We start from the raw sequence: 13,304 nt of genomic DNA on the forward strand, positions 1-13,304 counted from the left end.
CGACGTTGATATAAAATAACGGCTGACCAATCACAATACAGTAATTAATTGCATATGCATATTCCTTCTGTGTCTCTGCTGTTTTTCAAGATGACAGCTCTTTTCCACCTAAATGGTTCACTTAAAATAGAACATTTTAGGCAAGAAATAGGATATATGCGAAATTGTTGGATCTTCATTCACATATGATCTGCAACGCGTAGTTTGACAGTTTGATCTGGGCAGTCGCCTCCGCGCGTGCGTGCCTGGGCGTGGGAAGCAACAGCTCATTTGCATCTAAAGCTACAGAACTGTAACAGAGGGGGACAGAGGCATGCTAGAACGAGAACAGGACTGAAACAGAGGGGTATGAGGAATGCTAGAATGCATAATCTAAGTTGTATTGTCAGCATACAGAGAGACCTATATTAACTTGTTGAAAAGGACTAAAATATGGGACCTTTAATTATGACCATGAAATCATCAGCATATCAAGTCACTTTGCTTTGATTTGTGAATGACAGGCCTATGTTAAATGTTGTATGTCTCTCAGAATTGGATTTTAGGTTTACTGTAGGGTTAGTATTGGGGACATGTAAATACTTTTTTGTTTTAGCCTGGTATCAGCCTAATATCCAGCGCCACTTTTGTTATTTATTCAGTGTATCCAATGTCCAATGAGTAAAAGCGAAAATGAAGGATGAAAGAATAGCACAGTAGTTACCGCTGAGATACCGCGCACTGCTTTTGCGCGACACGTCAGGAATCTGCATTAAAACGGCAAATTAATAACGTGTTAACATGCGTAAAGTGAGCTGCTTCAAATGCATTGTCATGGCATTCATTGTCTTCACATCCTAATTATCCAAGAGGAGGCCCCCATAACACAATTATGCGTAATCGCAGTGGCACCCCTGCCTAATCGTATGTAAATCCATGCTCCAGATTTTTTTAATAGCATTTTTAGCTTTTTTGGTCAACGCAGGACCTTTTGGCCACGCAGGACCGACAGAGGAGAGAGGGTGAAACGGGAGGAGAAGAGGGGAAGACATGCGGCATATGGCCACCGGGTCTGGGAATCGAACCCGGGGCGCCGCTTCGCGTTTCAGCGCGCTATGTGGTGTGCTACTGGCGCGCCCCAATGCTCCAGTTTTCTGATTAGAAATATGACTAGATACACACACCTTGACCTGCCGCCTTACAATCGTCAACATAAACCAAATCATACGCTAAGGATATAGTTTAGACATTGTTTGTTTGTAAAAGTGAGTGATGATCAGTCTGCTTAAAAATACAGCAGGAATACTATTTGTGTTTCAAAAACCCCGTTATCACTCCTTTCCTGCTGGATAGAAGAAAGTGTGTGAGAGAGAGAGAGAGAGAGAGAGAGAGAGAGAGAGAGAGAGAGAGAGAGAGAGAGAGAGATAGAGAGATGTGGTGGAGCAGCGTAGGTGTATTCGCAGCACTAAAAAGACTGACACACGCGGAAAATATGATTGATTCTTGTGACTCAAGTCTAGGTCCCAGTTCCCTAAACGGATTACAGTGAGATCAGGATTAAGAAGATCGACGAGTCATTCATAACAAGAGCACTGGATGTGTGACGGGAAGTATGACTAATCGTGCGGGGGGGGCTATACATCCTCCTCCTTGTGCACTCGACAACCGGACGGAGCATTTCCCCTGTTTCCTGTGTGAGAGGTCAGTGTCATGTCTGTGATTTATTCCACACACACACACACACACACACACACACACACACACACACACACACACACACACACACACACACACACACACACACACACACACACACACACACACACACACACACACACACACACACACACACACACACACACACGTCACACACACACACACACACACACACACACACACACACACACACACACACACACACACACACACACACACACACACACACACACACACACACACGCACACACACACACTCATCTTTCCTCTTTCCCCCACCCCAAGGTGGTAGCACACACTCCTGTGCACCACAACAACAACAACAACCTCCTAAACCTTGTCCGATTTGATTTATTAGACGATTGTAACACTAACAACAATACACGTCAAGGATGAAACACAATAAAGTCAGAGACTTGTTTCCATTGTGGTCCTTGGTCTGGCACAAACATGACAAACAGTATCACAAAGAACAGACATGGGTACAACGTGGAAATCATCTTGAATGAGAACTAAACCATTTGCATTGCAAAAATAAAATAAATATAGCTACCCAAGATCAAATACAATATGATATATATACTGCAACATTTTCTAAACGCCAGATTTGTACCTTTTTCTCAAAAAGATAGCGACTGCTGCTTAGGATACAAGGAAGCATACTAGGACCGCTGTTCCTAATTTATGCAAATGTCATGTCGTCAGCTTGTGACTGCAACTTGTTCCTTTTTGCGGACGACTCAGCCCTGCTGGTCTCTGACAAGAACAGGTTACAGGTTGAAAAAACCCTCAGCTCGGAACTAGGCAAAATCTGCATATGGCTCGCTGATAACAAACTATCATTACACCTGGGCAAAACAGAGTCCATTCTCTTCGGCTCAAATAACAAACTCAGCAAAACCGACGGCTTCTCAGTTACAGTGGGTGACAATATTGTCACAAGGAAAGATGAAATTACATACCTGGGTTCCATCCTAGAGGCTAATCTCTCCTGTGACAAAATGGCATCCAATGTAATAAAAAAAAGTCAACCAACGAACTCGATTCTTGAACTTGAACTGGCGCTGCTGTGATGGCTGCCTTTCTGATCGCTCCGACGAGACTGTGCTTTATTTTGTTAATTTTTATAGTATTAGGAGTTTTATTTGCACCAACTGTTGGTGCATTATATGTGTATGACCGACAGTCAATCATTGACATTGGATTAAGAAAAACTTACCGTTTGGATTGCTCTCTGGATCGGATCGCTGAACAGCAGAAATGGCCCACCGAGATCCTTTGTTATGCCGGCCACGGACAAGAAAAAAAGCTGCCGCGAAGACGAGGAAAGAGAGCCGGGGTCCGGAACAGACTGAGGTCCAAACGACACAGAACCACATTGCCCAGCATATTGTTGGCCAATGTGCAATCGATAGGAAACAAATTGGACGACATCAGAGCAAGGATCCAATTCCAGAGGGACATTCGGGATTGTAACGTCCTCTGTTTCACAGAAACTTGGCTGAGTCCAGATGTCCCGAATCATGCAATAGAACCGGCAGACCACTTCTTCGTTCTACGAAAAGACCGGACGGCATTAGAGTCACTAAAGAAGAAAGGAGGCGGCATCGCCTTCATGATAAACAAGGAGTGGTGCGATTTAGGCAACACAAAGGAAATGTCTAACCACTGTTCCCCAGACCTGGAGTTTATCACGATAAAATGTCGACCCTTCTTCCTCCCAAGAGAGTTAACGTCCATCATCCTCATCGGAGTGTACATTCCACCACACGCGAACACTGAGGTCGCACTTTCAAAACTTCACGACGAGGTAAACAAACTCCAGGCAGCTAACGTTGACGCGGCCATTTTGGTCTTGGGGGATTTCAACAGCGCGCGTCTTAAAAAGGTGCTGCCGAATTTCTATCAGCATGTGACCTGTCCCACCAGAGGCGAGAACATATTAGACCATGTATACTCGCAATTTAAGAATGGGTACAAGTCACAGGCTCTTAGTCCATTCGGTAAAAGCGATCACGCTGCAATTTTTCTTTTGCCTAAGTACAAACAGTGTCTCAAGCGAACGCCGGTGGTCTCGCGAGAGGTTAAACGCTGGACCGTGACGTCAGTAGAGTCACTCCAAGCAGTGCTGGGAAGCACAGAATGGAGTGTACTCCGTGATAACACAGCCAATATTAACGAATACACCGAAACGGTGATTGACTATGTCTGTACTCAGGTAGAAGTAATAATCCCCACCACCAAAATTAATATCTACCCAAACCAAAAGCCCTGGGTAGACAAATCCGTCCGTGAGGCTCTGAAAGTGCGCACATCAGCATACAACACCGGGCTGGTGACAGGAAGAACACAAGATGGCAAGATACAACGTCAGGAGAGCAGTAATAGAGGCAAAACGGCGTTACAGGGATAAAGTTGAACTTCAGTTTGAACAGGCTGACTCTAGAGGCATGTGGCAGGGCCTCAGAACAATGACAGACTACAAAGGAACCCCCCTCAAACTGAACAGTGACATCTCCTTAGCAAATGATCTCAACTCCTTCTATGCGAGGTTTGAGGCTGTGAATAACAACACCAGCCTACAAACCACGGCAATGGGGGGGGGGGGGTCTGCTGATGGAGACTCAGTGTTCAGGGTAACAGAGCATGAGGTGAGACGGATCTTTAAAAAAGTGGATATCAGGAAGGCAGCAGGACCGGACGGCATCCCCGGCCGCGTCCTAAAAGTCTGTGCCGACCAACTGGCCCCGGTATTCACTGACATCTTCAACCTGTCCTTGGAACAGGCCGTCATCCCCACCTGTCTGAAGAAGTCCACCATCATCCCTGTACCCAAAAAATCTACGCCCGCTTGCCTCAACGACTACCGCCCTGTAGCCCTCACCTCCATAGCCATGAAGTGCTTTGAGAAGCTAGTGAAGGGCTACATCTGTTCCTCCCTCCCCATCAACCTGGACCCTCTGCAATTTGCATATCGCCCCAACAGGTCCACGGAGGACGCCATAGCCCATGTGCTGCACACAGCAGCATCACATCTGGACAAGAGGAAGGGGAACTATGTGAGAATGCTGTTCATCGACTACAGCTCAGCATTCAATACCATAGTCCCCTCCAAACTCATAGCCAAGCTCAGGGACCTGGGCTTGAACTATGACCTGTGCCAGTGGGTCCTGGACTTCCTGACGGGCAGACCCCAGGTGGTAAGAGCCGGCAACTGCACCTCCTCATCCATCACGCTCAACATAGGGGCCCCCCAGGGCTGTGTTCTGAGCCCCCTCCTCTACTCCCTGTACACACATGACTGCGTAGCACAGCGGAACAACAACACCATCATCAAATTTGCTGATGACACAGTAGTGGTGGGCCTGATCTCTGCCAACGACGAAAGGGCCTACCTGGAAGAGGTAGAGAACCTGTCACAGTGGTGTCAGGAGAACTGCCTCTCCCTGAACGTCAGCAAAACAAAAGAGATGATTGTGGACTTCAGGAGGTCGGGGGTCAAGGACTACAGCCCCCTCAGCATCGACGGGGCACCAGTTGAGAGAGTGAACAGTTTCAAGTACCTCGGAGCCCACATATCCGAGGACTTGACATGGACCACACACATTGACAGTGTTGTGAAGAAGGCACGACAACGCCTCTACTTCCTCAGGCGCCTAAGGAAGTTCCAAGTCAGTCAGAAGATCCTTAGGAACTTCTACTCATGTACAATAGAGAGCATCCTGACCGGCAACATCACCTCCTGGTTTGGGAATAGCACTGCACAAGACCGTAGCAGACTACAAAGAGTGACACGTTCAGCCGAACGCACAATTAGAGGGGGGCTTCCCACCCTCCAGAACATTTACAACAAGCGGTGCAAGGGGAAGGCTAAGAGAATTATTAAGGACTCGAGCCACCCGAACAACTGCCTCTTTGAACTGCTGCCGTCAGGCAAGCGATACCGGAGTCTTATGGCGAGCACAGAAAGACTCAGAAGGAGCTTCTATCCCCAGGCCATCAGGCTGCTAAACGAACAATAATCGCTAAACGAACAATAATCACTATGCAACAACCATCAAATGCACACAGCACACACACCCACACGCACACACACACTCACTCAAACAAACAACACACTGCAGCACCCACTCTCCACACTTTAGATCACACAAACACACTTACACTTTATATTTATTGATAAAGGATTTGCACTACAACTCGTACACCTACTGTGAATTGTACCTAAACTGCACCTTGTCCATTTATGCCTTGCACTATATAGTATTGTATATTAGTACACTGCACAGTATTGTATATTGTATGGTAACTACGTCTACGAACATTGTACATATGTCTAAACTGAACACTGTGACCTCTTTTTTTTCTTCTAATTTTTACTATGTTTTTATTTCATACTTATCTTGTCATGCACAGTCTCTGGAGCGCAACAGTAAGAAGCATTTTGTACAAAAGTATTCTGTACTTCTGTATGACAACTATTAAAGAAACTTGAAACTTGGATCTCCTCTCTGGTAAACAAGAATACCCTGAAGACTCTGGCAGGAGCACTCATTCAAGGGTACTACGACTATGCTTGCACCTCATGGTACCAAAGCACCTCAAAGGCGCTAAAAACAAAATTACAAACATCTCAAAACAAACTGGTCAGACTACTGCTTGACCTTACTCCTAGAACCCACCTCACCCCTGCCCACTTTAACAACCTAGGATGGCTTAGAGTAGACGACAGAGTACAGCAACTTGCAATGGGCCTGGTCTACAAGATACACTACACGACCAAGGTACCCATGTACATGTCAAAATACTTCCCAAAGGTCAGTGAATTCCACGATCACAACACCAGAGGGAGCTCCACAAATCATGTTAAACCCAGATTCGGCTCAAACAAGGGACTAAACATGTTTCACAATTATGCCACATCAATGTGGAACGCCCTACCCAAAGCTGTAAAAATCACTACCCACTTTCAAAACCACTCTCAAAGAACACCTACGGGAGACTGCAATTCGAAACTGGCCCCTGTAAATGTCCTAACCCACCCCCTCCAATGTACAGTAATTTACCTAGTATGGTTTTGTCAATATTCCAATGTACAGTTTTGCCTGTTTGTACAGTGCCCCCCCCCCCCCCCCAATGTACAGTTTTGCTTGTTTGTACAGTCCTAACCCAACCCCTTCCAATGTAAATTACCTAGTATGATTGTCAATATCCCAATGTACAGTTTTGCTTGTACAGTTGTACAGTGTTTCCCCCCCCTACCCCCTCCCTACCCAACCCCCCCCCCCCCCCCCCCCAACCTCCTCCAATGTACAGTTTTTACGTCAAATGTATATAATCCCTTTTCTGAACTCTTTTTGTATCACAAACAGTTCTGTATTTGCAAATCTGGTATGTCATAAATGTATAGATGTAGCAGTACTGTATATCTGTATGTCATGTATGTCATATATGTCCTGATGAATTGAAAATGGGGGACCCTGATGTAAACAAGACGAAAGTATTTCTCTGGTCTGCATCCCCTTAACAATTGTGTGTATTGAGCCGTACTGTATTGTACCCATTCTGCAATCTGTTAATAAAGTTTTCAATCAATCAATCAATCAATCAATCAATCTTAACCCTTTCACTGCCACACAACAGCAGGTTAACCGTTTCACTGCCGCACGACAGCAGGTTAACCGTTTCACTGCCGCACGACAGCGGGTTAACCTTTCACTGCCGCACTACAGAGGGTTAACCCTTTACTATCACACTACCGACGGTAACCAACCGTGCCGTGTGTCTCCCGGCAAGGCAGATATACAGGCCTCTGGAAGAGAATGCATCACATTCTGGGCTTGCCGATCCCTTCCGCACCCGTCCCATCCCAGCCGTCCCTCCCCTCTGCTCTCCCACCCGTGTGTACTACAAACATACATGCCCCCTGGCCGTAAAGAAGACAGACACACGAGTAACTTAAGGCTGTGAGAACTTGAGTCCTTCCCTGACTGGAGAGACCCGGGGGCGTGTTTGTCTCTCTCGCGTTCTCCCTTTGTCCTTCTCACCCGTTCCGACGCCCCCGTCACCGGTGATGGTGCCGTATTTCAGGGAACCGAATAAACACGTCCACCAATTTAGCTTCATGGGATGCACTCGGGAGTAATTCACCTCTATTCATGATATAACAAAAGACTGCAAAGAGGAAGCTAATTTGTTTACCTGAGTTTTGTGGCAGAGAGAGAGAGAGAGAGAGAGAGAGAGAGAGAGAGAGAGAGAGAGAGAGAGAGAGAGAGAGAGAGAGAGAGAGAGAGAATGAGAGAAATCAAGTCTGTGGAGAGAGAGAGAGAGAAATCAAAGGTCTGTGGAGAGAGAGAGAGGGATAAATCAAAAGTCTGTGTGGACTGTGGAGAGAGAGGGAGAGGGAGAGAGGGAGAGAGAGAGAGAGAGAGAGAGAGAGAGAGAGAGAGAGAGAGAGAGAGAGAGAGAGAGAGAGAGAGAGAGAGAGAGAGAGAGAGAGAGAGAGGGGGGGGGGAAGAGTTCAGGCCGAAATCTATCATTTTCAAGCCGGCTGGGATCCTGAACGCTGGCCAGGAACATAACGTCACCATGAGGAGGAGGAGGAGGAGGAGGAGGAGGAGGACTGGGGGAGCTAGAAGGAGGAGGACTGGGGGAGCTAGAAGGAGGAGGACTGGGGGAGCTAGAAGGAGGAGGACTGGGGGAGCTAGAAGGAGGAGGACTGGGGGAGCTAGAAGGAGGAGGACTGGGGGAGCTAGAAGGAGGAGGACTGGGGGAGCTAGGAGGAGGAGGACTGGGGGAGCTAGAAGGAGGAGGACTGGGGGAGCTAGAAGGAGGAGGACTGGGGGAGCTAGAAGGAGGAGGACTGGAGGAGCTAGAAGGAGGAGGACTGGGGGAGCTAGAAGGAGGAGGACTGGGGGAGCTAGAAGGAGGAGGACTGGGGGAGCTAGAAGGAGGAGGACTGGGGGAGCTAGAAGGAGGAGGACTGGGGGAGCTAGAAGGAGGAGGACTGGGGGAGCTAGGAGGAGGAGGACTGGGGGAGCTAGAAGGAGGAGGACTGGGGGAGCTAGGAGGAGGAGGACTGGGGGAGCTAGGAGGAGGACTGGGGGAGCTAGAAGGAGGAGGACTGGGGGAGCTAGAAGGAGGAGGACTGGGGGAGCTAGGAGGAGGAGGACTGGGGGAGCTAGAAGGAGGAGACAGTGACTGTCCACGTCCTACGATGGCGCCGTCCACAGAAGAGCTCACTTGAAACAAAAGACTTCAGCTGCGAGGCAGCGAGGTTTGAAGGAGGAGCCCTGTAGCAGTTTAACCCCTTCACTACCACACTACCAAAGGGTTAACCCTTTCACTGCGACAATACAGAAGGTTAACCCTTTCACTGCCACACGACAAAGGGTTATAAACCCTTTCACGACCACACTGCAGACGGTTAGCCTTTCACTACCACACTACAGACGGTTAACGTGCAGTAGTGAAAGGGTTAACCGTCTGTAGTGTGGCAGGTTAACACCACACACACACACAGGCCTCATCGGCTCAAGTGTTTGGAAAAGGGGTTTTTCTTTTGGCACGATCAACACCTGGGAAGCTCAAATGACGTCGCTTGCAACCTGTGCCATTAAAAGGCAAAAACCCTAAACAAACACTTGAAGTATACAAGTAGCTTAGTAGTTCAAACACTGACGTACGACCCAAGTTCAAGCCGTTTCTGTCTGCGTCGCCACAAAAGGTCCGTTGTGTCAATGCGAGGAAGCTGGCGCCTCTCAGAGACAGAGGGAAGATCTCGTGTCTCGGAGTGGCTTGGTTCCTTGCCTTTCTCATCAATTAGAAGCCAATAACAGTGTTTTTCTTTTTGTTGTTTTTATTTTACAAGGGAGCTTCCTTCGGTGCTTGTCTCTCTTTCTCTACGTAATGGTAATGGTGCTTTTATATAGCAGCTTTTATCCAAAGCGCTTTACAATTTGTTCTTCACATTTTTTACCCATTCACTCACACATTCACACGCCGACGGCGGCGGCAACGATGCAAGGTGCCCAACTTGCTCGCCGGGAGCAGTTAGGGGGTTAAGTGTCTTGCTCAAGGACACTTCGACACGCTGCCCGGGAGGAGGAGCGGGAATCAAACCGGGAACCTCTGGATTACCAGACGACTGCTCTACCTCCCGAGCCACTGTCTAGCAGCCCCCCCCACCATGGAGCATTATCAGACAGAATAATAATAATAATAAGCCCCTGGTCACCACCAGGAGGGCAGGACTGGTGATTAGAGTGGCATCAGGTCGCTGGCTGGCTGGTTGACTGGCTCCACTGGGCTCCAGGATGATGATATGAGACATGAGGCCATGAGGGGCGTATAGACGAGGAGGCCTCCCTCCCCCTGAACAAATCACTGATATATGGGATTAGAATCCCCCCCCCCTCCCTCCCTCTCTCTCTCGCGCGCTGCTCTGACACGCCAGGCGACACAAGGCTGTGAAATAAACAAACAAACCCTGGGTTCTATATACAGGAATACAAGTCAGCCCTTAGAGACAGGAGTCAGAGAGATGGAATGCTTCTGTTTATCTAACGAACGCCCCCCTGCCTGTTATCGCCATTGAACATTCCTGATATCACGCTAATCAGCATCGAGACTTGGACCGAAAATGCAGCTCGGTAAACAGTGGACCCAGTACCTACTCTTTACCTACTACTCTAATAGATAGTGTGTACGTAGATGGAAAGGTATATGTGTCTGATATGGATATATTATTAAAAGATTGTATAATTGGTTGATATCGACATAGATAATGTATGTAAAAGCTAAATAGTATATTATGCTGTATTGTATTATGAATTCATTAGTCGTATATTGTTGTATTGTATTATGAATTCATTAAGCGTATATATATATTGTTGTATTGCATTATGAATTTGATTAGGAGTATTTATTGTTGTTTTAATTGTCTGTATGACATGTGAATGTTGTGAGTGTATATAAAGTCTGTAACTGTATTTTATGTGTTATGGACCCCAGGAAGAATAGTGGGGATCCAAATAAACTTAAACTATTCAGTACCGGCTACTACCCTTTACTTACTACCCTTTACTTACTACCCTTTACTTACTACCCTTTACTTACTACCTGAACAAGCTTCTCTGGTCACGTCGCCATAACATCTCCTCCTCGTCTCCATCTTGAAAAGCCAAATGCACTCATGGGCAAAATGTGAACGATGACGACTCACTCGAGTAATTTCAATATTAAATTGTATTATAATACAGTAGCCGCCTATAATGTAGAGAGGTAAACGTAATACATTAGCCCAAAAAGGACAGCGGAGGCAGGTATGAAAATACAGTTCTGTGATTGATAGCTAAGCAAATTCTCTCGCATCAAAGCACCCTTCGGGGTTGACCACAATCATGCTGAGCAATCCTCACACACACACACACACACACACACACACACACACACACACACACACACACACACACACACGCACACATACACAGATGCATCCACACACACACACACACACACACACAGATGATATCATGCATGTGCACACACACGCACAAAATACATTGTTGCTCTTCTCCATACACATCACACAAGGTATATTTATGGACAAAAGCACATACACGCCTACACATCTACACACACATACTGTACTGTACACACACAAGCCCCATGACATAGCTAGTGGTGGTCGGTCTGTCTCTGCCATCATGATTAACAGCAGCAGCAACAGCAGCAGCTCTCCCTCCATCGACTGCTCTCCATGTCAAGTGGAGGGGGGAGGGTTTAGCAGAGCAACCTTCCAACAGCAGTGTCAACATGTCGTCAGGGGGGCTGTGTTTAGACTTGTCTTTACCAGACAGAGAGAGACATCTAACATACTGTATATTCGAATCTTTTTTAAGACATATTAGTTGAGATTTGTATAGTTTATGACCAATAGTATATACTAACACTAAACGTGTTCTTCCACAGGCTTCTGTGGGTCACACTGCGTGTCCAGGCATATGATAGGGCACTGTGTTATTGCGGTTGGTTAATATGTTTGTCTGATGCCATCTGTATAATTGTGCAGCAGAGAGCTGCTGTAATAAGCGTTTATTAACTGCAACTAGCAGATTTCCAGCGTCAGGTTTGTTGCCATGTCTGTCTGTTTCCCTGCCTGCCTGCCTGCCTGCGTGGTGCCGTAGGCCATTTCATAAATGAACGGGACTGACTTCGTGGTAATGGAGCCCATATATCTCCACATGCAGACAGTATAGAGAGCATAGATTCCCCAGCATTCTGGACGCAGCTGTCTGTGAGCTTATAGACTATAGAGCCTCATCTCTGCTCCCTTCACTGGGACATTACAGCGGGTTGCCAGGACAGAGAAACACCCCCTCTTAGGGCTTTGTTTAATAAGAAGCCAATCTGATGCAATGGTTTGGGTATAACGGTGCAGGGCAGCGGGCAAAGAAATGCCAACCTGTGCAGTTTATTAATAACACCAACAGTCGTTGTATTGCTGCTATAGTATATTCTCTGTACATGGAATAATCAAGTCATATACACAGAATAATCGTCATGCATATGGAGAAGTAATGCTACTGTACCTACTAGGCATATTTTAGCCAAATAAATACCGACACACACACACACACACACTCCTCGGGTCGGTGATTTTGCTTTTGCGGTGTAAAATATTGAAATACTGCGCTTGTGTGTACATAATGCCATCAGTCTAATAATGTAACGTTATTCACGACGTATTATATGTTTATTATAATAAGCAACTCACCTTTCTCTGTTAGTGTCAGTTTCTCCTCGAAATTATTCTCAAAGTCCTCCTTATTATAATAATCCATGTTTCCCCACTCAGGCGATTATTCGGAGTCCCTCTCCGGTTGCTGTCATTCGTTCCTCTCAATGTATCGACGGGCAGGAGAAGAATAAAACTCCCGGTGTTAACAGATCACAGAATCAGCCAAACACGCCCTTATTGTAAATCCAACCGGGAGCCGCGACCGAGTGGAAAAAAGTGACGAATAATTACCCACCGTGAAATGAAAAAGGAATCCGCGACTGAAAGCGGTGTGTCTCGATTAATGATCTAAACAAAAAAAAGTTAATCGATCAGTGTCCTATGATCAGACCATATCAATATCGACGGGCCTGTGTCTAAAGTGGGGGAATGGACTGAGAGAGAGAGAGAGAGAAGAGAGACAGAAGCTTGCAGAAACCCAGCCCGGTGGCCGAATGCAGGGAGGGACGTGCTGCTCATTAGCCTACATACTGTATCCATGCTGCTGCCTTGCTCATGGACGGTGCCATCTGTTGGAAGACGACAGAAATCCGCCCCCCCCCCCCCCATATCACGCCAAATTTGATAGAAGAGTATTTTTTTTGTTATTTAACAAATATGCTTACTTGATACATTGTTGTTGTTGTTGTTTTTTTACACTGTGTAAATAAAGTAAATAAAACAAGCTATAACTATTTGCTCCCCGCATTATGTATGAATGGTTGAATCTAATCAGATGTCTGGTAGCAGCTGATTGAATGAATGAATGAATGAATGAATGAATGAATGAAAACTTTATTTAACAGATTGCAGAATGGATACAGTATAC

At 46.5% G+C, this 13,304-nt stretch overlaps 1 protein-coding gene across 2 annotated transcripts in view; it reads right to left on the reverse strand.

Annotated features, from left to right (window-relative positions):
* Positions 1–12,908, reverse strand: part of LOC311226884 (uncharacterized protein) — a 107,126-nt gene extending 94,218 nt beyond the window's left edge. Inside the window, exon 1 of one of the 2 annotated variants that reach the window (XM_084312338.1) lies at positions 12,473–12,908. In XM_084312338.1, coding sequence (XP_084168464.1) covers positions 12,473–12,539 — 67 coding nt within the window. In that variant the 5' untranslated portion in view covers positions 12,540–12,908. The remainder of the gene's footprint in view (positions 1–12,472) is intronic. The other variant, XM_084312339.1, reaches the window with a different exon arrangement.
* Between the last annotated feature and the right edge of the window lie 396 nt (positions 12,909–13,304).

The sequence above is a fragment of the Notolepis coatsorum genome (genome assembly GCF_963971535.1).
Source record: "Notolepis coatsorum genome assembly, chromosome: 4".
NCBI classification, from domain to species: domain Eukaryota; kingdom Metazoa; phylum Chordata; class Actinopteri; order Aulopiformes; family Paralepididae; genus Notolepis; species Notolepis coatsorum.